This window comes from Vigna unguiculata, chromosome 9 (genome assembly GCF_004118075.2).
Source record: "Vigna unguiculata cultivar IT97K-499-35 chromosome 9, ASM411807v1, whole genome shotgun sequence".
In the NCBI taxonomy this organism is placed as follows: domain Eukaryota; kingdom Viridiplantae; phylum Streptophyta; class Magnoliopsida; order Fabales; family Fabaceae; genus Vigna; species Vigna unguiculata.
This window is the reverse complement of record NC_040287.1, coordinates 33,180,518-33,206,108: the sequence shown is the minus strand read 5'-3', so window position 1 is coordinate 33,206,108 and position 25,591 is coordinate 33,180,518. Positions and strand designations below refer to the sequence as shown.

Here is a 25,591-nt window from a genome sequence, read left to right as displayed (position 1 = left end):
ATAGACTTTTACTTTCATTCATTCTGCTAATTGCTAATTCCTAATTCATTTTTCTTTCAACAAATTAAAAACTGTCATTGTTTATTTCTTCTTCTTAATTCAAATCTTGTGTACTACTGACACTTATATTTTAATTTTAGGATGTATTTTAATATTTTTTAAGGATTTTGAAAAGCAATTATGAAATTGAGATCATGATAAATATATATAAAACATTAGCTTATTTATAAATTATAATATTTCTAAAATATTTTATTATCTTCTATTTCAAACACAAAAAATATTAATTGTTTAGTGTTGAACTTCACGCTGCACGATACAGTTTTAATTTACATGATTTACTTACTTTTTTTTATGTTATAAATTAAATTTTAAGAAACAGATTTTGTTTCTTTTATCAATTTTCAAATAAGTGGCGATCATTGCCAAAATTAATCTTAGGTGTTATTTTTTTTTTTATTTAAAAAAAAAATCCAACACAATTCAAAAGTAGTTGGCAAATCGTTCGGGTCAAGAATAGTGCAGCTTGGAAACAAGTTAAGATACATAATTCAATTTATATTTTAATTGAGTGTAGTTTAGTATAGTTCAGTGTAGTTTTGTAGAACAAAAAATAGTTCAATTCAATTATTCTGAACTAAATTTTTGTTCAATATAGTGTTTATTAGTGCAGTGCAATTCACTTACTTTTGCCTACCCCTAAATATCAAAGTCAAACACCTCCATTCATATAAAAAGTTATTTAAATGATATTATGGAAGTATACCCATAAGACATACAGGTGTGACAAAAGAAAGTGAGAATAGTATTGTTTGATTAAGTTATCATCCTGAATGTTCAGAATTTTTAACATAAAAAGTTATTGAAATAATATTATGGGAGTATACCCATAAGACATACAGGTATGACAAAAGAAAGTGAGAATAGTATTGTTTGATTAAGTTATCATCATGAATATTCAGAATTTTTAAGATAAAAAGGCATGAATCTTCTGAAATTACATAAATTTGTTAATTATGAATCGAATAAAAGCGAGAGCTATTTGTAGAAGATTCTCTAATATTCAAGTAATTAAGAACATAAAATATATATATATATATATATATATATATATATATATATATATATAAAAGGAAATCAAATGAGTATTCAATATGAGAATGCATTATATTTATAAATAGATGTAGATAAGAAATGATAGATGTAACAATTGATTGTCAAATAAATTTAGTTGACAGATATATGCGATTTTAATTATTATTTTTATTTATGCCTGGATTATCATATTTAATGGGATTTGTGCCATATTCTCATAATTATATTTTGTTATGATGTGATATTTCTTACAAGAATAATATATATATATATATATATATATATATATATTATATTTTTTTTGTCAATAGAAGAATTAATTCTCTCAAATCATAATTAAATTAAATATTATATTATATTTGAAAAGCACATCATAATAAATAATGATAAAAAAGAGTTATATTGCAAATACATACAATTTGTTAAAAAATTGTTATAATATTGAAGAAATTCATTTAATAATAAATTATTAAGAATTCTAAGTTCTACGGTAAATTTTAAAGAAAGAATATATAAAGATAAATACTTAAATCATTAGATTCTCTAGTATCAAAATTAACCTTTAATATATCTTATTTATTTATTGTTATCATAGAAAGACATTATATTTAATTATAAATATGTGTAACTAAACGTGAATTCAGTATAATTCATATAATAGTGAAAATAAGTAGGCTTTTCTACTCATAATGACCATATGATAGATAGATAAAAGTTTTTTATTTTTATTTTTTATAATGGCTATTAACATGTTAGTTACAATTAGGTATGAATATTTTTTAAGGGTTAAATATGTTTTTAGTTTCTTAATTTAATATTGAAATTAGTTTTTCTTTACATTTTTGCACCGATCTAGTCTCTAAATTTTATAAATGCATGAATTTAGTCATTTTAAACATATTTTATTAGGTTTATTTGACGTTTCAAACATATCTCAAGATAATATTTCAATTAACATTGAAGTGAAAATATATCGTGTTAAACGACTTAAACAACTTAAATATTACCATAAACAAATATTTGAAATGTCAAAAAAATTTAATAAAATTTTAATTAAAATGACTAAACTTACACATTTTAAAAGATGAGATATTAAATTAGATCAAAATTTCAAAACAGAAATAATCAAATTTTCAGTTTTAGACAAAAACATATTTAATCCGACGAAAAAACATATTAAATCCTGTATTTAAAGTTTTGATTATGCTATAGTTTATATCCATGTAATTATAGAATAGTTTTTGACCGGTATAGTTGTATTAATAAAAGGAAAAACAAAATAATCCGGAAGAGTCAAAAGATGTTATCAAGAAAAATTATTTCCTTAATCAATCTAACAGCAAAACGGGCACGCAAATCCATCAGATTTGTTGAGCCACAAATATTTAATATACACCCGACCTACACGGGATTATGAGCACCCTCAGAAGCATTTATCCGTTAATTAAAGCCCTATTATTCAATATTCGAGCCACCGGTTTCACTAGGGATACACTGAAGAAAAGAAAAGAAATGTTGAGTGACAAGATCAATCGAATAAGATTTCGCCACGTCATCGAGAGTGCCAACGTGGGGACATGAGATTCGTTAGCAATAGCCATGTCCAAAATATCTGAGAAACATAGCGCACGTGTCATGCGGTGTTCTTACCGGGTTTCTAACTCCTACAAAACCCCCTCTCGTGACCTTCTCTTAACCCCAATTGCTTTCGCAGCTTCCCATTCAGAGGAACAATGGCACGTAGGGTTTCGATTTGCTCCTTCTTCTTCGTCTTCGCATTTTCTCTTATCGCCTCTCAGATCTACGCTGAGGAGTCCTCTGAGACTAAGGAATTCGTGCTCACACTGGATCACTCCAACTTTCACGACACTATCAGCAAGCACAATTTCATCGTTGTCGAGTTCTACGCTCCATGGTATGTTTCGATTCTGTTGCATTTTTACGTGTTTTTATTTTCTGCTTGATTTTTACTCCTTCTGATCTGTGACATTTGCTTTGACTTTGTTCTACATCTCGCTCTTGTTAATTTCCTGTTGTGATTTTGTGTCTGTACTGATGCCCTCATTTTAATCTGATTTATTTTTGCGTTTTGGATTTAATTCTGTGGTTTCGTTTGAATTGACTGTGTTTGATTTGATTTTTGAATCTGTTGTTCTGAATCGGCTTCGCTGAGATCGATTGTTATTGATATTAGTGCATTGTGGTTTTCACGTGATATTTGTTTTTATTTTTCTTTGTAGGTGTGGCCACTGCAAGAAGCTTGCTCCCGAGGTAATTTTGGTCGCCTTTAAGTTTGGGGTTTCCTTTGATTTGTTATTGTAGGATTATGCGGTTGATGATTGTTGTCATTTTTGTTTATGCAGTATGAGAAAGCTGCTTCTATATTGAGCAGTCATGATCCTCCGATTGTTTTGGCTAAAGTTGACGCCAATGAAGAGAAGAACAAAGCTCTTGCAACCGAATATGATGTTAGGGGATACCCCACACTTAAGATTGTGAGGAATGGGGGAAAGAATGTTCAGGAGTACAAAGGTCCCCGTGAAGCCGATGGCATCGTTGACTATTTGAAAAGACAGAGTGGTCCTGCTTCAACTGAAATTAAATCTGCCGATGAAGCTTCAGCTTTTATTGGTGAAAATAAAGTTGCTATTGTAAGTGATCCATCGTTTCATTTTTCTTTATTTTAACTCATATGGGCCTGTAGTAATGATATATTCCTATGATTTCAGGTTGGAGTTTTCCCGAAATTTTCTGGCGAGGAGTTTGATAACTTTACTGCCTTAGCAGAGAAGTTGCGTGCTGATTATGACTTTGGTCACACCCTGAATGCCAAACACCTTCCAAGAGGTGAATCATCAGTCGCTGGCCCTGTAGTTAGGTTATTCAAGCCGTTCGATGAACTTTTCGTTGACTCCAAGGTAGTGTTGATTTATGTGGATTAATTTTGCAATTTTATTAGATGTTTGAATCTAATACTGGCTGTCAAAATTAACTTGTGCTTGCAGGATTTCCATGTGGATACTCTAGAGAAATTTGTTGAGGAGTCCAGTATCCCTGTTGTTACTGTCTTTAACAATGATCCTAGCAATCACCCTTTTGTTGTCAAATTCTTCAACAGCCCCAATGCAAAGGTAAATTTGCTGTTTAAGTCAATTTTGTTCTTTCAGTATTGAACTGGAGATTTCCGTATTAATAACGTTATTGCTGCTGAAATATTATTTGTTAAACACCTCCGTGGTTTCAATAATAGCTATAGCTGGGTAGCAGGGCATAGATTGAAATATAGGTTTTCAATTGCGGCCATTGGGCTACTAGCAGCTTTTTGCCTTCTGTAATCTGCACTAAATAGCATTTTCCTAAACTAGTTTTCTTTCCCTTACACTTCCTGTTCCATAATGTTTATTATTTCCTTTTGTTTTGGTTGTGTGCACATTTTATCCTGTGTTCAAGAAACTTAAATTGTTGATATTGGCAGGCAATGTTGTTCATCAACTTCACTGCTGAAGGTGCTGAATCTTTCAAATCAAAATACCGTGAAGCTGCTGAACTATATAAACACCAGGGTGTAAGCTTCCTGGTTGGAGATGTAGAGTCTAGTCAAGGAGCTTTCCAGGTTTGTATCAAAACATGTGACATTCAAAATATGGAGCATTTAATATCGATATTTGACACTGAGTATGGCTTGTCTTGATAGTACTTTGGACTGAAGGAAGAACAAGTACCTTTAGTTATCATTCAGCATAATGACGGGAAGAAATTCTTTAAGCCCAATGTGGAAGCCGAACACATTCCAACTTGGTTGAAGGCATACAAGGTTATTCTTGTTTCTCCTAGTGGCTTGTAACGTAGGCATAATTCAATCTGATTTATTACTTTTAGTGGTATATCTTGACATTTTTTTTCTGAATATTTCAGGAGGGTAACATTGCACCATATGTGAAATCTGAACCTATTCCTGAAACTAACAATGAACCAGTTAAAGTGGTAGTTGGGGAAAGTCTCCAGGACATCGTTTTCAAGTCTGGGAAGAACGGTATGCTTGTTCCTTATTTCTATTTTGGTTCTTTTCCATGGATTATCAGATTTTGGCACACACTGTAATCTTAAAAAATATCACGTTTCTAATGGTCCTTGTTTTTGATGGAGCATTACGGTCCAATTTAGATGAGGAATACATCTTCAGTTTGTATAATATCATCAACCTTTACGAAAAGCTGATAGTAGATATGATTTATATTTTTACCACATTTAATTTGCTGGATCTGTTTGTATAATCATTGCAAACTATGAAGGATATAACTTGGATTTTTGTTTTCTTTAATTCGAAGGTGTGTTAAACATTAGACGTATTTCTCTTCGTATATGAAATTAAAGAATAACAAAATTGATTAGAACTTTTATTTAAAAACTATATGCTAAGATGACGAAGTCTTCATCTTCTTCAGACAATTATTTATCTTTGATTATATATAGTAGTAATTATGCCCATGATTATATATGGTAGTAATTATGCCCGTAGTAGAATCTTTCATTCATCTGCATCATTTTTGTTAGTTGTAAACTTTTATCAGTCTATTATAACTGCTAACACAAACACCTTGCAGTTCTGCTGGAGTTTTACGCTCCCTGGTGTGGTCATTGCAAACAGTTGGCTCCTATATTGGATGAAGTTGCTGTCTCATATCAAAATGATGCTAATGTTATCATTGCCAAACTGGTAAGAACTGTATTCAGTTTTCAGCTTCGATGTTGGGAGTAACTTTGAGAATTATATTTTAATTACCGTCCTGTGCTCTTTTTGCTCGGTCACATCTACATGTTTGTCACTTTCCAGGATGCAACTGCCAACGATATCCCAAGTGATACCTTTGACGTCCAAGGTTATCCAACCCTGTACTTCAGGTCATCAAGTGGAAATCTAGTACAATACGACGGTGGTAGGACAAAGAAAGACATCATAGAATTCATTGAAAAGAACCGGGACAAACCTGCCCAGCAAGAACAAGGAACAGATAAACCTGCTCATCAGGAACAAGTAAAAGATGAGAAAGAAACAGGAAAAGATGAGCTTTGAAAGGTAAGTTTGTGTTGATCATTGGCTGTCAATTTTCATTGCAATTCCTAACTCTTGCAGACTATGATTTGCATATTTATCTAGTCTCTCTTATTTTATTTTTTATTTTTTGCAGGAAAGTTGTAGCTTTCTGGGGATATAGGCACATAGTTACATGTGGGGTGTTAACCCCTTTGTATCTCTTTTAGTGAATTTTAGGTGCAAACTATCTTTCTCCTTCGGTTTTCCTTCTCTTATGTATGTTTCGAGAAATAAAACGGATTTTCTTTGGCGGAGTAGAGTTTTAGTTTTGGAAAAGTTGTAGTTGGAATCTGAATTAATTTAATGAATGCTTTTAGAACAAGATTTCCGATTCTTAGTCTTGATGAGACTATAATTTACAAATAAGAGTTTTAATTTGGTTTAATTTTCTTAATCGAAATCCAATTTATATACATAATAAATAAACGCGATTTGCAAATCCCATTTAGATTGTTGCTCTACATTTCACCGTAATTTTAACTAGGGATATCAAATTGGGTTCAGTCCGATGGCTGACCCGTGAACCTGACCTAAAAAATTGAATCGGGTTACATATTGGGACTTTCTTCCTGCATCTCCAAGTATTTTTTTTTGCACTTCCAAAAATTTTAAAAATTTTAAAATGTCTTTTGATCACGAAGATTACATCTTTAAACTTGTTTTCGAATATCAACTGGAGAATACCTTCAACAGTAAAAATACATAATTGAAAGTTGATTTTGGAAAGTCAAAATATAATCAAAAATTGATTTTCGGAAGTCAAAATATATAATCGGAAGTCGATTTTCAAAAGGCAAAATATATAACTAGAAGTCAAAATACATTATCGAAAATCGACTTTTGAAAGTCAAAATATATTACGAAAGTCGACTTTCAGACTTCAAAATATATCACTGGAAGTCGACTTTGAAAGTTAAAATATACTATCGGAAGTTGACTTACGGTATCGGAAGTCAAAAACAAAATATATTTTTCATTTTCGTTTTTATAATTTAAAATTTAATAATATTTTTGTTTTATTTACTTTTTATATTTATATTTATTTTTTAGTACATTAAATAAAAATAAAATTATATATATATATATATATATATATTAAGAAATATGAAAACATAAAAAATAAAAAAATATTTTAAATTTAGAAAACATAAACTTTAAATAAAATTTAAAATAGTTAAAACAGAATTAATATTTTTTTAATATAAAGTTTAAGTATTTTTAATTTATTTTATTTCTTAAGTATTTTTAATACATATTTAAAAAATAAATTTTTATATATATATATATATATATAATTTTTTTTATACAATGTTTTAAAAATAAATAAACAAAAAGATAAATTTTAAAAATAATATTTTGACCTCCGGAAGTCGACTTCCGGTAATATATTTTAATTTTCGGAAGTCAACTCCCGATAATATATTTTGATTTCCAGAAGTCGACTTCCGATAATATATTTTGACTTCCGATTATATTTTTGACCTTCGGAAGTTGAATTCCGATTATATATTTTGACTTTCGGAAGTTAATTTTTGAAAGTAATTTTGAGAGTGTAAAATCCGTAGTTTTAATTAAATGGTCAATGAGTTGTTTTGGGATTTAAAATTTTATTGGAGATGTAAAAAGATTTTTGAAAATACAGAAAAAAGACTCATATATTTGAACCTATTAATTTGAAAGAACTCGGCTGGCCTCGTGTGTAATAAGACGAGCTAACTGGACTAACCCGCTAACCCGTAACTCTCCTTTTTTATTTTTGTCCCAATCTTCCTTCGTTACGCTACATTTATTTTTCAAGCTCCACAGGTTCTTCTCCTCACGTATTCACGGAGTGTGACTCCAGTAACATCACCGGCAGTGACATTACCTGATCCAGGGCGACTTCATTCACGGTGGCATCACCTACGGCGACTTCACTCACTAGTTGCAAAATTGTACAATTTTTTTTTTCAAAAATATTTTCATATAAAGAAACTTAAATCTCATACAATTTTATAGCATATCTGAATCTCCTTCACAACATTCTTTTCAGCAACACCAAACAACATTGTATCCGTCATATTACTAAGTTTATATTTGTGATAGCATTTGATTTAATTTCTTTCCACTTTTTTATCTCTGATGTTCACAAACATTTCTTGAATTGTATTCATAATTGTCTTTTGGTTAAATTTTTTTTTCCTAATTTTAGTAGTTTTGTCAAATTAATTATAATTTTGTTTTTTTTAAATAGGTTTCAATTTTCGTTAATTTTGTTCAATATTGTCTTTTATTGTTAATGCCATTTAAATCATTAACAACCTAATAGTGTATCATGTATCAGAGTTGATGTTTTATATTTAATTTGTTCTTTATATTCATTATTTTTGTTCTATTTAGACTTAATTAATTTTTTAAAATGAAACAATTTGTTCCCTCTCTCCAGTTGAGACCAAATTTACTTTTTATATTAAAATTAACATTTTTATTAAATATTTTTGTTTAGGGTTAGAGTTAGTTTAGAATTAGAACAAAAATTTTAAAGATAAATACTAATTTTAAAAATTTAGAAAATGATGTTAGTTTTTATCCTTACAATTTTTGTTTTAATTTTAAACTAATTTTTTTCATAAATAAATAAAAAATATATAAAAAATTAAAAAAAAATCATGTAGTGACATGTTGCAAACATGGTTCATCATTGTTAATGATTTAAATGGTGTCAGCAAAAAAAGGATAAAATTGAACAAAATTAATGAAAATTGAAACTTATTTCAACAAAAAAAAAACAAAATTAGGATTAATTTGACAAAATTTGACGAAAATTGGGATCAAAAAAATATTTTCTTAAAATTTCTGTTATTTTCAATTTCAACTGTAAAAAATTATTTTCATTACACTTCTTTATCCCATATTTTGTTGTCATAGTTTTAAATTTAATTACACAAATTACTCTTATGGTATTGTTTTTTGAAATGTGAATTGGACAATGAAAGAGAGATTTCCCATGAAAAAACGGATGGGTCTAATAGACAAAGTTAAATACAGTAGATATTCGCTTAAGTCCGCATCCTTTATAAATCTGCATTTGAAAAGGGAAAATTTTCGAATCAATAATTTTGTGACTTTATTTTCACAAAAAATTACATAAAGTTATTTGAATTTATATTTCTTATATATATATATATATATATATATATATATATATTGAAAGAAAATATATGAATAAAATAAAATAACAAGGTTCTCCTATAACATATATTTTATATCTATCATATTTCTTATATTTTATATCTCTCATTCTTACAATCCCTACAAATACTCCACAATCTTAATATTTCATATTATAATTATATGACACTTAATAATCTATATTGTAATATGACTATTAAAATTCTAATAAGTTTGCATCCGAATTAAGTCCACATTAAAGTCTCAAGATCATAATACACTTAAATGAATGTTTACTGTATCATGTCCTCACTAGGGATGGCAATGAGGCGGAAAGGAGACGAATTTCGTTATCTCATACCTATCCCCGTTGAAAAAAATCATCTTCATCCCCATACCCAAACCTAAAGGGTATCAAACTTTTGTCCCATCCACATCCCTACCGAGTAACGGGTATAATCTCGTACTCATACCCATATCCGCTTTCTTAATACTTCAATATTAATTTTAATTAATTTTTATAAAATAATAAGAAATTATAGTAATGGAAACATAATATTATCAAATATTCAATATTAGAAGAATGAGTATTTTTTCGATATCAAATACTTTAAAATAGATTATAATTTTTTACATTTTAGATTATAATACCAAATAAAATTTCATGATAACCAAAACATTTATTAAATTTGCAAATATTAATGAAACATAGTTGATAAAATTTAAAAATATTTTTTTAAAAATATAAAAGGAAAACAAATATTCAAATTAAAATATATTTTAAATGTTTTTTTACTTCAATCTTTTAAATTTTAATAAATCTCTTTTTTATACACTAATAAAAGATATAATACATCATTTGATCAAAATGATACAAAAAATAAAGGGTTAAATATGTTTTTGGTGGTCCCTTAACTTTCAGTGAATTTTGGAATTAATTCATTTTGAAACTTTAGACCAATTTAGTCCTTCATATTTCAAAATACGTGGATTTAGTTATTTTAATCAAATTTTGTTAACTTTACTTGACATTTCAAGCGCGTTTCATAATAATATTTGACTTAACATTAAAGCAAAGATGTGTCAAACAGTATAAACAACTCAAATACAATTATGTCATCAGTGCTGATATAGGTCATTTCCTCATCTTCACTGTTATCCTCTACTGTCTCCAGAATCCAATCACATCTGATGTTCTAAATGTATCAACCTAGTGTTCAGAATTAAAATGTGTTGTACTGAATGGTGAAAAGAACAGCGTCGCAGTGAATATTTTGTGGATCCAGAACCCAATCACAAATGTAGTCTCCCAATCAAAAATGTAGTCTTGCCTAAACTGTTGCAGTTCCGCCTGCAATCATAAATTAACATTTTATATTATGTAAAATTTATTTTCATTACCATGCCACCCACCAATGGGTTGGCTTCAACAATGACTTTGCTTATCTCTTCACCAATGTAGACCACTGCAGAACGAAAAACACCAATCATGCTTCACCAATCCGCTCTTGAACAACACTGTTTAAAAAAAAATCCAAACTTTATCATATATTAACCAAAAACAGAAACAAAAATGCCTCCTTTCCACAAACATCAACAAATAAAAAATTTGTTGAAGTGGGTAAACCCAAAACTTTTTATGCTCCACCAAAAGGGAAATAATGAACCCAGTCCGAAAATATCTTCCAAAATGGAGAAACAAGAAACTTGGAAAATGAAGGAAGAAGAAAACTACAGGCATGGAGGAAGAAGAAAATTAGAGGGGTAACGAACAATAGACTTTGGAGATGGAGGAATAAAAAACTTGGGAGAAGGAGGAAAACCAAACCTGGGGATGGAGAAACCACAAATTGCTCTCTACTTCTCTAACCACTTCCACTCCGCTCTCTGTCCTTGCTTCTCTCACTTCTGTCACTCCATCAACCTCCCTTTCTCTCTCGCACTCAAGCATCCAACGTGAAATTGTGAACAAAAACTGAAAAATAAAAAATCACTGCTACGTCAAATAGTAAGAGAAGTTGTTAAAAATCAATTGTTAATATATCATTTTTCTTTCTTTTTTTCTTTTTCTAAGTCATATCAAGTCTTTCTTTCCTCCATTGAAATAATTCCACATGTACATGGTCAAAAATTTATCTAAAAAGCTTTATTAAAAAATAATTTTCCCTCGTATAAGATCGTTTTACAGTAACTACTTTGGGTGGTAATGTACGTGACGACTTTGGGTGATAATGTACATTCAAACCTTGTTACCTTGTTGAGTAACAAAGAAAAATGATGTATGAAGTATATTTTTACGCAAAACATGCCAACACTATTTGAAATCTAGTTCGAAAAAGTAACATTATATTATTTTTGCACAAACCTTACAAAATAAAGTATGAAAAAGTATCCTATGGTAAAAGCCTATGATTTGTTTCAGCGTACAACAGCATTAAGAAAAAGTTGATGATACATGCAATGCAACTCAGAAAAGAAAAACAGTGGAAAGCACGTGGTTCATGAAATACCCCACACACACACACCATTTTGTCAGTGTAAACACTGATTTTACTACTCTTTGCCTGCAAACTACTTCAGTTTTACCGTCTATTGCGTATGTCCAAAGCAATACCCTTTAACTTGTAATCAAGAGCTTAGTTTATGCAGTAGACACAAGGATTTTCAAAGACCCCACTCAGCCACTCACATGTGTTTCATATCCTTAACCTTATAAACCAATTTTTCAAAATAGAAATAAGTCAACTATTATGTAAGTGTTGATATCCTATTTTCACTGACCATAAGACAAGTTAACAGTATATAATTAGTGAGTGCAGTATTTCAAAATTAATTTTGTAAAATTGAGTTAAATTTAAAGTTCAATTCTTAATATGATATCAGAATTGTGAGTTAAAGTCTATTCTAGTAAAATTTATTGTTTGTTCGACCTATTATGATACTCGATATAAAAAAATTTTTATTTATTAGATTTATCTTGTGTTACATGTTATTAGACCATCATTAATTTTTAATCTCACGGTTAAGATGCATTTTATTGTGAGAGAACGTCGGAGATCCATGTCAATTACAAATAAGACAAACTTATAGTACATAAATGAATGCAAATTTCATTTTGTAAATCAGTTTTGTAAGGATGAATTAGACGTAAATTATACTTTTTAACGCTGATTTATGCTTGAATTATTCTTTCTTCCGCATGAAGATGTAAGTTAAAGATTTGACTAGTTATATAACTTATAAAGGAGTTAAAGAGCCATGCAAAATGTTCCTTCTAGTTTGTGAAAATTGTTTGACAGTGATTTAAGTTGGGAAGTGGTATTCAACATGAGGAAAGGAAAAATAATAATTGAAATGATTTAAAAGAGGAGGTAAATGATAATTAATTGTGAATAACGACATTAACACTCACTGGGAATTGATTAAGCTCTTAGATTTGAGGAGATAGCCACAATAATTAGGATCATAATCATAAACTATATAACAGGTATGCACCAAACACTTTCTTACACCACAGCCAACTCCTTCATTTTGGGTCTTGATCTCTCCTGATGAGACTCTGCAGATATGGCCTTCCTTTTGCTGTTACTGTTGTTACTGTTATTGTTATGGTTACTGTTACTGCTACTACTGATGTTAATGATCACATTCTCATTCTCCGAATCTATGCAACTGTTATGATCAGATTCTTCTTCACAAGAGTTTTCAAGGGATTTCACAAAATATGACTGAAGCTTGTCCAAATCTGATAACTGAAGAGGCTTCAGCAGAAACTCTTCTGCTCCTCCTTCCAAACACCTATCAACAATTTCTCAATTACATAAACTCTTACGACATTATAGTATCAGTCACAAAAAAAAATGAATCTGTTTCCTTAATGTTGTCACAAAGTGATGTTCTTTTAGGAGTTAACTAAAATTCTAGAAATGAAGCAAGAAAAACTCACATGCTGATTCTGGAAGGTACATTTTCTGATGACATAATCACGACGGGAACATCTTTCCAAGAAGATCCCTGCAGCGGTAAGCAATGTCAAAACAAGAAAGAAAGGAAAACAAAAAGAGCGACCAAATTAAAGAAAAGGAAAAAAAGAAAAAAAAGTGAAAGCAAACTTAGATCCTGAGATCTGTAACTTTTCCTTTTTCTTTTCTTTTATCTTTCTTTTTACTGAAAACTACACCGTTTAGAAAAAGCTATGTATCTGTGTTGAATGGTGAATAAAAAGAAGAGTGTGGATTAAAAATTATTGATTGAAGGAGAAGGGAATGTTTGGAATCTTTGAGAGAGTGTGAGTACATGCTATTGAAGCTAAAAAAGACAGAGGGAATTTCGGGAGGGTGTCGGGGAATAAGAGTTGTGTGTTGACCTTGACTCGTTTCAGTAAATCATAGCCACTCATCCCAGGCATGCAATAATCTGTCATGATCAAATTCACTTTGATTCCCTGAAATTCAAAAGATGCAACACAAAGTACACGTTACTGTTTCCTATTAATATGGAATATCTCACCACCAAAAATTTAAAACCAAAATTCAATGGTCTTTGCCCAAACCTTTTTCTACCCGTTTTTCTTTTCCAAAAGACACCCTTAACTTAAACAAAAGAAAAAAAAAAAAAAAACAACAACTGATGTAGACAACAGTAGATACGATTCTGGGAGCGTGCCATTCGTGCATCAAAACAACAATTACTCGTACGTACACGCAATGAAAAACTCTTAACTTTTTCTACAAATTGTATTATTTTTTCACGGCATGCTTATGGGATTACAATGCCGTCGGATCTTCAAGAAAACTAGCACAAACAATTATGCAGAATGGACTCAAGAACTCAATGTTATTTACATTATAATAACAACAATTTCAGAAACTTCCTCGTGATTGATCACTATATATGTGTGTACCTTTTGAAGGTAATTTTTTGAGAGAATATATTAATATATTACTTATGATAATTTATTCTGGCAATTGAATATGCTGTTACTTGAGGGCAAGAAAACATGAAAGGAATAACCAATGCTGCATTTACAACGAAAAATGGAAGCCATTTAGAAGTTCTAAAACTAGTGTAGTAAGCGAATTAAGCAAGAACTTTTACTTTCTATGAGCGGAAAGAAAAAAGTCCATGGAATATTGAAACTACAACTCAAATCAATGGACTGGCTCAAATGTAGTACACAACAAGCACACGTCTTAAAACCATTGAAGATAAACACAAAAAATAACAGAATGAGATTATTATTATTATTATTATTATTGTTATTATTATTACCTCTTGCTGCAATGGTTGAGGTGGAGGAGAAGATGGTGATTCTAAAGAGGTTGAAGAAGAAGTATCATGAAGGTCTTCAACCAACCCGAGATATTTCAAAGCCTTGTCTCCAGAGTCCACGCAGGTCACTGTTTAACAAATAATTAACACAACCATAAAGCAAATTAGCAACACAGAACCTGAGAAATAAGAGGGTATGGTAGGGAAGAATTAAAAATTGTAGGAACCTTTGCATGAAGAACCTCTCAGGAGCCTCTCCAAAAGCTTCCTATCTATGACACTGTCGTCCACTGCCAACACATGAAAATGTTGCTCCTGCGGTTGCAGATGTTGTTGTTGTTGTTGTAACTGTAGTTTTCTGGTATCCACAAACTCCATATCAGGGTTGAGAAAAAGCTTCAGAACACTATCTATATGTTTTACTTGCAATATATAGATATAGCTGGTTTAAAATGTATGAGTAATTCAGAGAGAGAGAGAGAGAGAAAGAGAGAGAAGGGGGAGAAGAGGTGGAATGTAATTATCCCACCCTGGTAGCTTTTTATTTTGATTTTTTATTTTTGATTTTTGTTTTGTTTTGTTTTGGTATTAGTGGGTGCATGAGAGAAAAAACTGTGGTGGCACAGTGGCATGGATGTGGTGTTGTTTTTGTGTGCGCTTAGCTTCTTCATGGTGAGATCTTCTCCCTAGATTCTCTCTACCACTTTGGTACAACCACCACACATACATAACCTTTCTCTCTCTTTCCCCTTTCAATTAGATTTTATTTGATTGCTAAGGAAAAACCCAAGATCTTTGTTCCCATTCGGTCATCATGATGATGGAAACAAGGTTGAAATTTTTTATGCCTTTCAAAATTAAACCAACCCTTCTTTCCTAACTAATTAAACCGCTTTTACTTTCATATTAATTTTCCAAGACCAATGAGTAGAGTTTATTTTTAGAAACACATTCCTATAATTTTATTTTTTTATTTTCATGACATAATTTAATGTGAATTCTTAATTCTTTAAAGAAAATAAGGATATATTAATTAATGATTTATATTAAATCACATCAAATAATAAATTATGGGAGTAAAAAAATAGCAGTTATATTTGTTTTTTCCTTTCACCTTATTTTAATATTCTTGCTTCTCCACCCACTTTTGTTTACTTTTTCATCTAAAATACAGTGTTCTATGTTACTTCTAAAGTGCATGATGCATTGGGTAAGATAATTTCGGAGACTTTTCTCCAACTAATGGATAATCTTACATCACCCTATTTTACTTTAGCCTAACATTTCGCTAAGGAATGTAGGATGTGACCCCTAATTAAATAGGATCATTTTGCTATCATCATTTTGTTGTAAAAAAAAGAAGTTCATAGAAATTAAGTTAATAAAAATTTTCCACTTCAAAAATTTCTGTGCGTCTTATAAAATGTGGAGAAATTGCAATTTTGATGCTAAATATCCTCACACATGCGTAAACCCATCAACTCCTTCTACATGACAAACTCATTCTGTCGGGCACGAAAAAATGGAATAACATGAAATTAAGTGGGTCAATTAAGATTGTTTGAAGTCCTAGGTGATTATTGTGATATTTCATCTTTTTAAAGTGATTTATGGCTTGTTTGTATGATAGTCTAATCTTAATTAATATGGTTAGCTGCTAAGTACCCAAATTTACGCAAACAACAAGAACAAGATCTTTATGAAATCCCACCGAATATAAGAAAATAAATGTGTTGCTTACCTGAAATTAGACGCAATGTTGACATCGCCCCAAGACCTGATGGGAAAAAGTTTGTTTGTACCCAATTTCCAATTCAAACCGGGAAGAGTAAAAATTGTGGAGTTTGGGTAACCAAGTTACGTAAAATAACATAATTTATTTTATACCATGAAGTAATATTTTTTTAAGTAGTTTTAAAATATAAAAAAAAATAAAAGTTTATTTAAAAGATGTTGTATCCGTTTCAATTAAGATTGAGAATGTCAACAAATTATTTAAGATTTTACATTAATTAATTTATAAATCTACAATAATAATTAATTAAGTAATAATCATTAGATAATCGATAATTAGATAACCGATAATGAATGAAAAAAAAATAATGGAATCAATTTTTTTTTTATTGTTATTTTTATATTTTTTTTTTCCAACTTTATCTCTTTATTTCTTATTTTATTTGACTAATTCTATTTTATAGTTTTTAGAAGAACGAATTCACTAGAAATAAATTTTATGTTTATTGGAAGACGATTTGTGATTATTTTATCCTTTCTATTTTTGTTGACTATTTTCTTAATAATATTGAAGTTGTTATAAATAATATTATTTGTTTGATCGTGTTAACATCAATATTATTAACTTTTATCATATTGTAAGAAAAAGTTAAAAAAATTTAATTATTAAAAGATTGTTTTTCTTTACAAAATTATTTTGTAAAATAAAATTTATGATCATCGATATGGGATAAATTAATCTTATTTTTAATTTATTTTTAATTTATATATGATATCCAAGAATTAAAAAGACAATTGTGAAATGAAAAATAAAAGAGGGACCACCGAACATAGAGGAATGTGATAGAATGCGTAAAACATTTACACAGAGGTTACCATTAATGTTTGCAGAGTAAATGGCAAAGGGGAGAAGAGATAAGTATAAAGGGTGGGGAGTTGGGACCAAAGCGGGGTCCACATAGCAAAATTTGAAATCTTGGGTGGGTCCAAGCAAATATAATCTTTTGTGGATCCCAAACCCATTCCTCTCTTGTGATATAGATTTCCCAATATTTGGAATCTGTTCCCATCGAGGGTGTCCAAAGCAGAAAGTTTTTCCTTTAGGGCTCAGTCAGTTTGTTCAAAACCCCTTTTTCACACTCGAGTGTGGGACCCAATTCTTGTCTGCCACGTGTTCCTTCCTTTCATGTGTAGACCTAATTATCGTCTGACATTGGGACACACTTGTAACGTGGTGCCTCCTCAACCGTCAGATCACATCACTATCATCCTCAATCATTTTACCCTCTTCTACTTCTTCTCCTATTTTTTTCTTCTCTTTTTTATTGCTTTTATATTTTAGACAATCCCATTGGCGTGTTTCTCAAGGACTCTCTCTGTTTTGGTAACACACGCCACACAAAATACTCAATTTACAATTACTCTCTCAACAAAATGCTTTAATATTTTACACAATCCCAATTTCATTACCATCTGTAAAATTAAATACGAATCACATGCTTATAATGTTTTCATCACTCAATAAAGGGGACAAAATGATTTATGTATCCATCACTCAATCAGTACATATCCATGCTTAACTTTAATGTAATATTTTCTTTTTTTTACGATCATAAAATTAAAAGAATTGGGAATAATTTTGATCCACTAATAGTCAACCCATATTTTCCTATATTCGTTGGATTACTAAACTATGAAAAATCTATTAGTAGTTTCATTCTGAATATATAAGTTATGATTGTAATAAATTGTGATTATATATATATATATATGGTATTGGTTTTATATATATATATATAATATTTTGATTTCACTTAAACTTAAAATTTCCGATATGAAATTTTTGATTCACTAACAAATTCTTTTTAAAACATTCAATACCTCTTTGTGAATTTTTTTATTAATGTATTTTTTATGACGATTAAAAGATATATAATTGTTGGATTATGTTTTATATATTATAGTTAGCATTAGTTTTACATATATAAACCATTTGATACTATTTTTATCTTAAAATTTTAAGATAATGTAATTATGAGTCTTCTATTTTATATAGTATTTAATTTTATTTTTTTATATAATATAAGATTTTTTTATTCACACTTAAATTATTTTTAATAATAATCACTGAATCAGTAATTAAGTTCTTAGATTTCAATTTACTGAATAGTGTACAATTATAAGAAAAGTTGGAAGCAGCAGCTATATAGTAATCCATTTTGGTGAAAACAATTGTAATTAAATTGTTAGGTGAATATGGCACAATGCAATTCAAATGTTTAAATCGCTTAAGCGTAAATGATAATTAAGAAGTTAGTTGATTCAGCAACGGAGGCAAACTATTAATGCGGTTCAATCCTTAACGCACAATCTAGTTTTTGGTGCAAACAACATTTCCTTCCAAATTTGGAGTTAATTGTAGATTAAATAATCACTTCTACAACAAATAAACTTTCTTAGATAACATTCACTGTTTAATTTAGATTTATTTTCTGAAAATTAAAATTGTTAGTTCGTATTTGTTTTAAATATTGACATAGTTTTGTAGGATGAATTCTTAAAGGATTTTTTTTTTTTGGAGAATAAATTATTTTACATTTGAGTTATGTGTGTGTACACGCGTGTGTACGCACATAAATATATTGTGCTTGTCTTATATTTCTTCTGAGACTTAGATTTATTTTCAATAGAGGTTTTTCTTATTAAATGCTCAAATTAATTTCATTCTTTTAAGGAGTCTTAATTTATTTGCTTCAATTTCTTTAATTGTTTAGTTTATTAACTTTGTTTTACAATTTTCTAGTAATAATTTAAATGCATTGTTTAGACTGTTTTTCTAATTTTAAGTGTTTTTTTTCTTTATTGTATTTTTAGTTTTGTTATAGTTTATTCTCTTTCGTTTAACTTATTTTTAAACTTAAATTTGTTCATCACAAGAAGATGTAATATTAATGACGAGTGGAATTCGTCAGTAAAAAAGTTCGTTAATAAAATAATGTACATAATTTCGTCATTAATTATTAATTAATTTAATTGTCAGTAATATTCATGTAGGAAACTTTTTTTTCTATTGACGATTAATTTCATCGATATCAAAGAATATTTCTTTTTGTAATTATTTTTGAATTAATTTATTAATAAATTTGTAGATGATATTATTTATTTGTGTTTTTAATCCGAAATTTGAAGTGAGGGTTTAGCCGGTTAAAACTTCTTGATATTAAATGTGGTGATTCCAGATAAGGAATTTATCTGTAGGAGACTCTCCGATGTTCAAGTGAATAAGAATAGTGAATATTTGATGATTATGATGTCTATAGGTCAGGATAGGCTATGTGAATAGATAGACGTATATGATTAAGTAATACTGATATAAATAGGATTATCTGGGGTTTTGTGATTAAGGCGTTATAATGATTAATTACCTATAGTTAAGGCGTATAAAAACTGTCGAAATACTCGTAGTTAATATGTGATCTTTCTTTTAGGAGAAAGATTTTTAATGGATATTATGTCCATCGAGCTCTATCGTAGATAATTGGGCCTCATTTATCAATAATTACTGATGAATTAGTTCATTAGTTCATTATTTTCATACTAAATTTTTGTTGGTAATGTTGTAGTTAACAAAAAGTCAAATTTGGTCGTTATCGATTTTATTACATCACATATCACAAACTAAATTTATCAAAGGAAAATATTAAATACATATTAATTAAAAACAAAAATTGAAAACGAAAGTCTAAATGCAATAAAGACATATTGTTCTATTTCAAATGTGGAATTGTTGAGCTTCTTCCTTAATAAGCTTGTACAAATTCTCAGAGCAACAAAATTGGTTACGTAAGTGTTGGAGGTACGATGTTACTATTGACTTTAAGGCAAAAAGATAGAATATTATGGCACATTCTCTTTCTAAATCATTTTAAATGGTTTGTTCTCGAGCAAAATCTCAATAAATAACTACATTGAAGGCTATTCATGTAATAATTGTTATAATAACTACCTTGTAAAACAGAATTCAGTAATTCTGTTGTTGAGTTAATTCTGGTTTTGTTGAATTAAAATTATAAATAGGCCTTGTATATGCTTTTAAAGGGCAATGAGAGTTTTCTAATTTGGTGTAAAATCTCTATAATCTTCCTTTGAAGTTGTGAGTGAGTATTACTAGAGTGATCTTGGAGTTACTTGAGAGTGGTGTGAGTTCTCCTTACTGTGAAGGGTGCATGAGTGAGAGTAATATCAGTGTAATATCACTTTAGAGATATTACAATTCAAGATGTAGATTTATAGTTGAAATCTATTATGGAAGCATGTTATATGGATGATCTTTTGAAACCTAATCACACAATACATGACATTAAGGAAAAATTGGTAATTCCTTCCAATTCATAAATTATTCAACAACTCTCGTCGGGTTTCCGTTTTCATAGTTCTCTTATTGGTGATAATGTAGATTATTCCAAGATCGTAACCTGAATTATCGCTCAATTTTTTTAGCCAATAATGTATTAAGAACTCTAAACTTATGTTAATGGTACTTAATACGTGGAAAAACTAAATCGACCAATGTTCATCCTTCTAATTTGTTGTCATTACTTGTCCCAAAGAAATATTAAAAAATTTATATCATGTTCTTTTTTAGTGATTTGCTATACATAAAGAAGTAGGAGGACAAATTTAGGAAGCTAAATAATGTTATTTTCCATTGATTTTAGAGTGAATATTACCAAGATCTTCAATTTTTCTCATCCGACTTTAGTCGAAGAGATTTGAGGATAATATATCCTCTTTTACCATAATACTCATTTCATATGCATGCACTATTGTTTGTCATGCTATTTGATATGTTGATAAAAAGCTAGAAGCATTTTTTCATTTTCTTTTTAATCAAAGTTCATTCATCCTTGAAAATATTCCCATAAACATTCTATTTTCTAATAAACCTCAGGAATCATTTAATAGAAACTTTTTATTATAAAATGTTATTAAATAATTAAAAAATAATTATGAATTATATATCTTTAAAGTATTTGAAATATAAACTTTTATCAATGTTAATAAAATGTGTAATGTGAGAATTCTTTTAATATATTTTAACTAAGATTTCCAAGAGTCTTCTGATACAACTAATATACTTCAATGAAGGATCTGTTGTTTGAGCAATCTTAATCACTACAATAATTACAATTTATTAGCAATAATCAAATATATATAGCTTTTAAAATTTATTACTAAAATGAAAATTATTTCAACATGTCAATAAAACAATAATCACAATAATATTTAACATCTATTTTTTTACCAAAAAAATTATATTTTTTATTTATTACAATATTATTTTTTTTCTTCCAAACTATTCATGAACCTCGATTCTAAAAAAAAATATTTTAACTAATTTAAAAATTGTTATGAATTAATGATTGTCCATTAATTTGATAGATCTACTCATATGATTGATATAAGGTTTTAACGAGATGTTCTCTTATCAATGGACACTCAAGGGGGAAATGTTATGAGTTAATGATTGTCCATTGGTTTTTGATAAATCTACTCATATGATTATGATTGATATGATTGATGCTCATATGATTTATTACTTCTACTTTTTATGTAAATATTTGTATTAATTAGTTGATTTGTTTTCTTCATAGATTACATGTTGTATGTTACGACTATTCCTATTAATAATAATACACAGAAAAGTTTGTTACCCATCCTCTTGTTATGTGTTCTTCCTTTTCTTCTTCTCTCTATTATTATCTATTATTAGCTTTATTTTAATAACAAAAATCATTTTATATTACATTCCCGTACCAAAATAATATGATAATCTTTAATTTCTGTTTATTAAAATCTTTTTATACCTATTATATCAATTAAATCATTCACAAATTTTCACAATTTTCATCTCTAAATCTACTTACGTTCATCACCAAATCCTTTAAAAGAAATAATACAACTTTTATTTTTAAAGATATCCACTCACTCTCACTTAAATCCATCTTTGAAAAAAATACACCCTTAAATATGGATTTTGATAACAAATTTATCTTCGTGTCATGGTTACATAGTGATATGTGATTATTGAAAAGCTATCCTAATATCTCCCTCAAAAGTTATGATGAAAAAAAAAAATCTAATCTTGTTTCTAACATCTCTGTAGATCTTTGGTGGATAAAATTCCGGAAAGGCATCAAAATTCCTGTAACACCAATTAAGGCACTGAGAAGTTTTGATATTTACGGATGAGTTCTGCTAACTACTTCCAACGTATTCTTTAAATATTCTACTATTATTGTATAATTTCTTCGGAATGGGTTTATTTCGATGTTGGGTTTTTAATGTAGAAATAAGAATTAATTATTTTTTATTCAACTGAATTAATGTTCTAACGTAGAAATAAGAATAAATAAGAATCAGTTGTTTTTTATTCAACTTTTTTTTTTATTCTTTAATTGATTTTGAAAACTAAATATATACTGATTTTGCGTTAGATAGAAAATCAATTCTAATGGATTTTACGTCAATTTGATACAGAATCAACACACTTAATTTTAACTTCAATTTCAGAATTAAAAAACAATGAATTTTAAGCATTTGAGAATTACATAATGTTAGCTTGGTGACATTTCATTAGAAAGTATCTTGCACTAAAAAAAATTGTAGAAAAAACACATTTATTTTAAAAGAATGGACTTTTTCTTTTTGGATTAATTTAATAAAAGAAGAAAATATATGAATTATAGATAAAAATAACAGTCATATCAAAAAGTTAACAAGATTACCTAAATAAAAAATATAATAAAAAGACTGAAAAGTTTTAAATTTTAAAAATATTACTAAATAATCGACTCAATCGAAAGTTTTTAAAGTTATTAAAAAACAAAAAATAATTAAGAATATACAAGAGTTTTTTTTTTTTTTTTTAACTTTTTCACTAATACATGCTCAATTTAAAATTTGAATAATCTTCTTGGATAAGAATTCTCTTAAGTTCTTCATTCAAACTTTGTTTATCTTTATCTTTACTTAATAATATTAGTAGTTAGCGTTGTAAGTAGTTTTTCCTCTTTTATTACTTTTCTAACATTTTCTTTTTCAACTTTTACTCTACAATTATTTTCTTTTCTCTCTTTTTTTCTAATAAGCCCTTTCACGTGTTTTTTTTTGTTCTTTCTCTCTTCTTACCCAATATTTTTCTTCTTTTTCTACCTCTCTTTTCTTCTTCAAGTCTTTTAGTTCTATCATAAGGTAGTATAAATTTTCTTTTCATGCAAGTCTTTATTCATTCATGTCATGCTGATATCTCTATTTTTTTTTCCAATTGCAATATCATATGTCCTTCCCCCACACTCTAAGTTTATGTACATCCTACAAATCTTTTAAAAACACTCTCACTATAGGTTTTATTCAACAATTTATCTTGATTATGATATCAATTATGATAGATTGGAGTAATTTTTTTTTTCATTTTGATTTCTTTTATTTTCTAATTTCTTCATCCTTTGGTGCAAATTAGTTTGTTATAATTTGATGAAATCATGGATGAGGAGTTACACTAAAACATGAGAGAGACTTGGGGCTTGGATTAAAAGTTTGTATTTTTATAATTTTTGTATATAGAGTCTCGTAATTATTTTGTAGTTTGTTCTAATTCTTTATTATGCCTTTTAATTATTTTGTAACCTTTTGCATTTGGTCTTGTAATTTTTCTTACCGTCCTTGAAATTATAGATTTTTTTGGACATTGAATCTCTTGTTGGATGAACTCAGTAGTACTCTCTCTAGCTTTAAACACAAGATCCATAAAAGATCTTTTTTTTAGACTTCCAACTCATGAATCATGATTACTCATTACGTTAAATATTTTATTATTATTTTTAAATTTTCACTTTAAAGTGATAAACCATTTTTAAATTTTTGATTTTTTTTATCACGTCACACAATGACTTTACACTTAGACAATATTTTTAAATTAATAAAAATTAAAAAATAAAATTAATTAATAAAAAATTAAAAAAATACTAAAAATTGGCACGTTAATTATTTAAACATTATTATCAAAAGAGACCAAATACAAAAAATTGACAAATATTATAATATATGAGTTCATTTAAGCTAAAAATAAATGCGTCATTGCATGAGAGAATATCAAGTAAATATAGGGTGACAAAACGGTTCTCGTTTTGGTCCGACCCATCTGTGGTCCGTCAAAAATGGGTTAGGTCGGGTTGGCCTGCCACCAATAAACGGGCTAGATATTGTAACCCGTATTGTCTTAGGGCGGGCTGGTGAATCAGCGGGCTGGTCTGTCTTTCTTTTTTAATTTTTTAATTTTTTTCTTAATTTTTTAAACTTTTTAAAACTTTTTATAATTTTTTGTTTATAAATCTATTATATATAAAAATTTATTTATATAATATAAAAACGTTTTATTTTTTAATTATTTTTAATTTTAAACATAAAAAATTAAAAAAATATATATAAAAGAATGGGTTGGCGGGCTGATCCGTGGACTGGCCCGTTTTGGCCCGCTAAATTGACGGGTTAGGCGGGCAAAATTATAACGGGTTGACGGGTTAAAAATTTCAACCCGACCCGTCCTTTTTTGACGGGTTGACGGACTGACCTGGCAGATCTGACCCATTTTAACATCCTTTATGATATTTTTTAGAAAATAAAAATAGCTAAATATTGATTTATTTGTTTCTTAAAAACTTTAATTATAAAGTGGGGAGAGATTCGCAACATTATGATAGGTTATAAGCGATAATTAGTTAAAACACAAGTTAAAGGACAATCAGTACGTCATATTAGTTAAATGAATTTGTTTAGTTGGATAAAAAAAATAAAGAAATAAATTTTCACTGTGTTTAGATTAAAAATATGCAAAAGTAGTAATAAATAAAGAAAAGTTTTTTTGTCACTCGTCAAATGATTGAATAGAAAAGGTGCGAGGAAAATAGTGATGTTTTTTCTTTCGTTTTTTAGATTACATTACCTTTTATACGTGTAGATCTTGTGGGTTGAAGAAAAACATAAATAAAGGATTAAGTATGAATTTTTACTTTAACTTTGTAATATTTTATCTTTTCAAATTTAAAATATTTAGTTATAGTTTCATAAATTCCTTCCTTCATTTTCATTGTATATATAAAGAAGTACTATTTTTAACTTCTTCCATTATTAAAAAAAGTGCACTGTACACTTATCTTAATTTTATAATATTAATTTGTAGGTGAT

The 25,591-nt window shown here is 28.5% G+C and overlaps 2 protein-coding genes across 2 annotated transcripts; one reads left to right on the top strand and one right to left on the bottom strand.

Moving 5' to 3' along the window:
• Window positions 1-2,724: 2,724 nt before the first annotated feature.
• LOC114163780 (protein disulfide-isomerase) lies at window positions 2,725-6,514 on the top strand. Its single transcript, XM_028048094.1, has 11 exons — window positions 2,725-3,010; window positions 3,336-3,366; window positions 3,459-3,746; window positions 3,825-4,013; window positions 4,101-4,226; window positions 4,571-4,708; window positions 4,790-4,909; window positions 5,011-5,128; window positions 5,700-5,812; window positions 5,930-6,172; window positions 6,285-6,514. The coding sequence occupies exons 1-10, from the start codon at window positions 2,829-2,831 to the stop codon at window positions 6,167-6,169; spliced, it is 1,545 nt and encodes a 514-aa protein (XP_027903895.1). The 5' UTR covers window positions 2,725-2,828; the 3' UTR covers window positions 6,170-6,172; window positions 6,285-6,514.
• A 6,154-nt stretch (window positions 6,515-12,668) lies between these two features.
• LOC114162524 (two-component response regulator ARR17-like) lies at window positions 12,669-15,194 on the bottom strand. Its single transcript, XM_028046445.1, has 5 exons — window positions 14,839-15,194; window positions 14,612-14,739; window positions 13,707-13,784; window positions 13,287-13,354; window positions 12,669-13,138 (listed from the first exon to the last, which is right to left on the bottom strand). The coding sequence occupies exons 1-5, from the start codon at window positions 14,987-14,989 to the stop codon at window positions 12,847-12,849; spliced, it is 717 nt and encodes a 238-aa protein (XP_027902246.1). The 5' UTR covers window positions 14,990-15,194; the 3' UTR covers window positions 12,669-12,846.
• Between the last annotated feature and the right edge of the window lie 10,397 nt (window positions 15,195-25,591).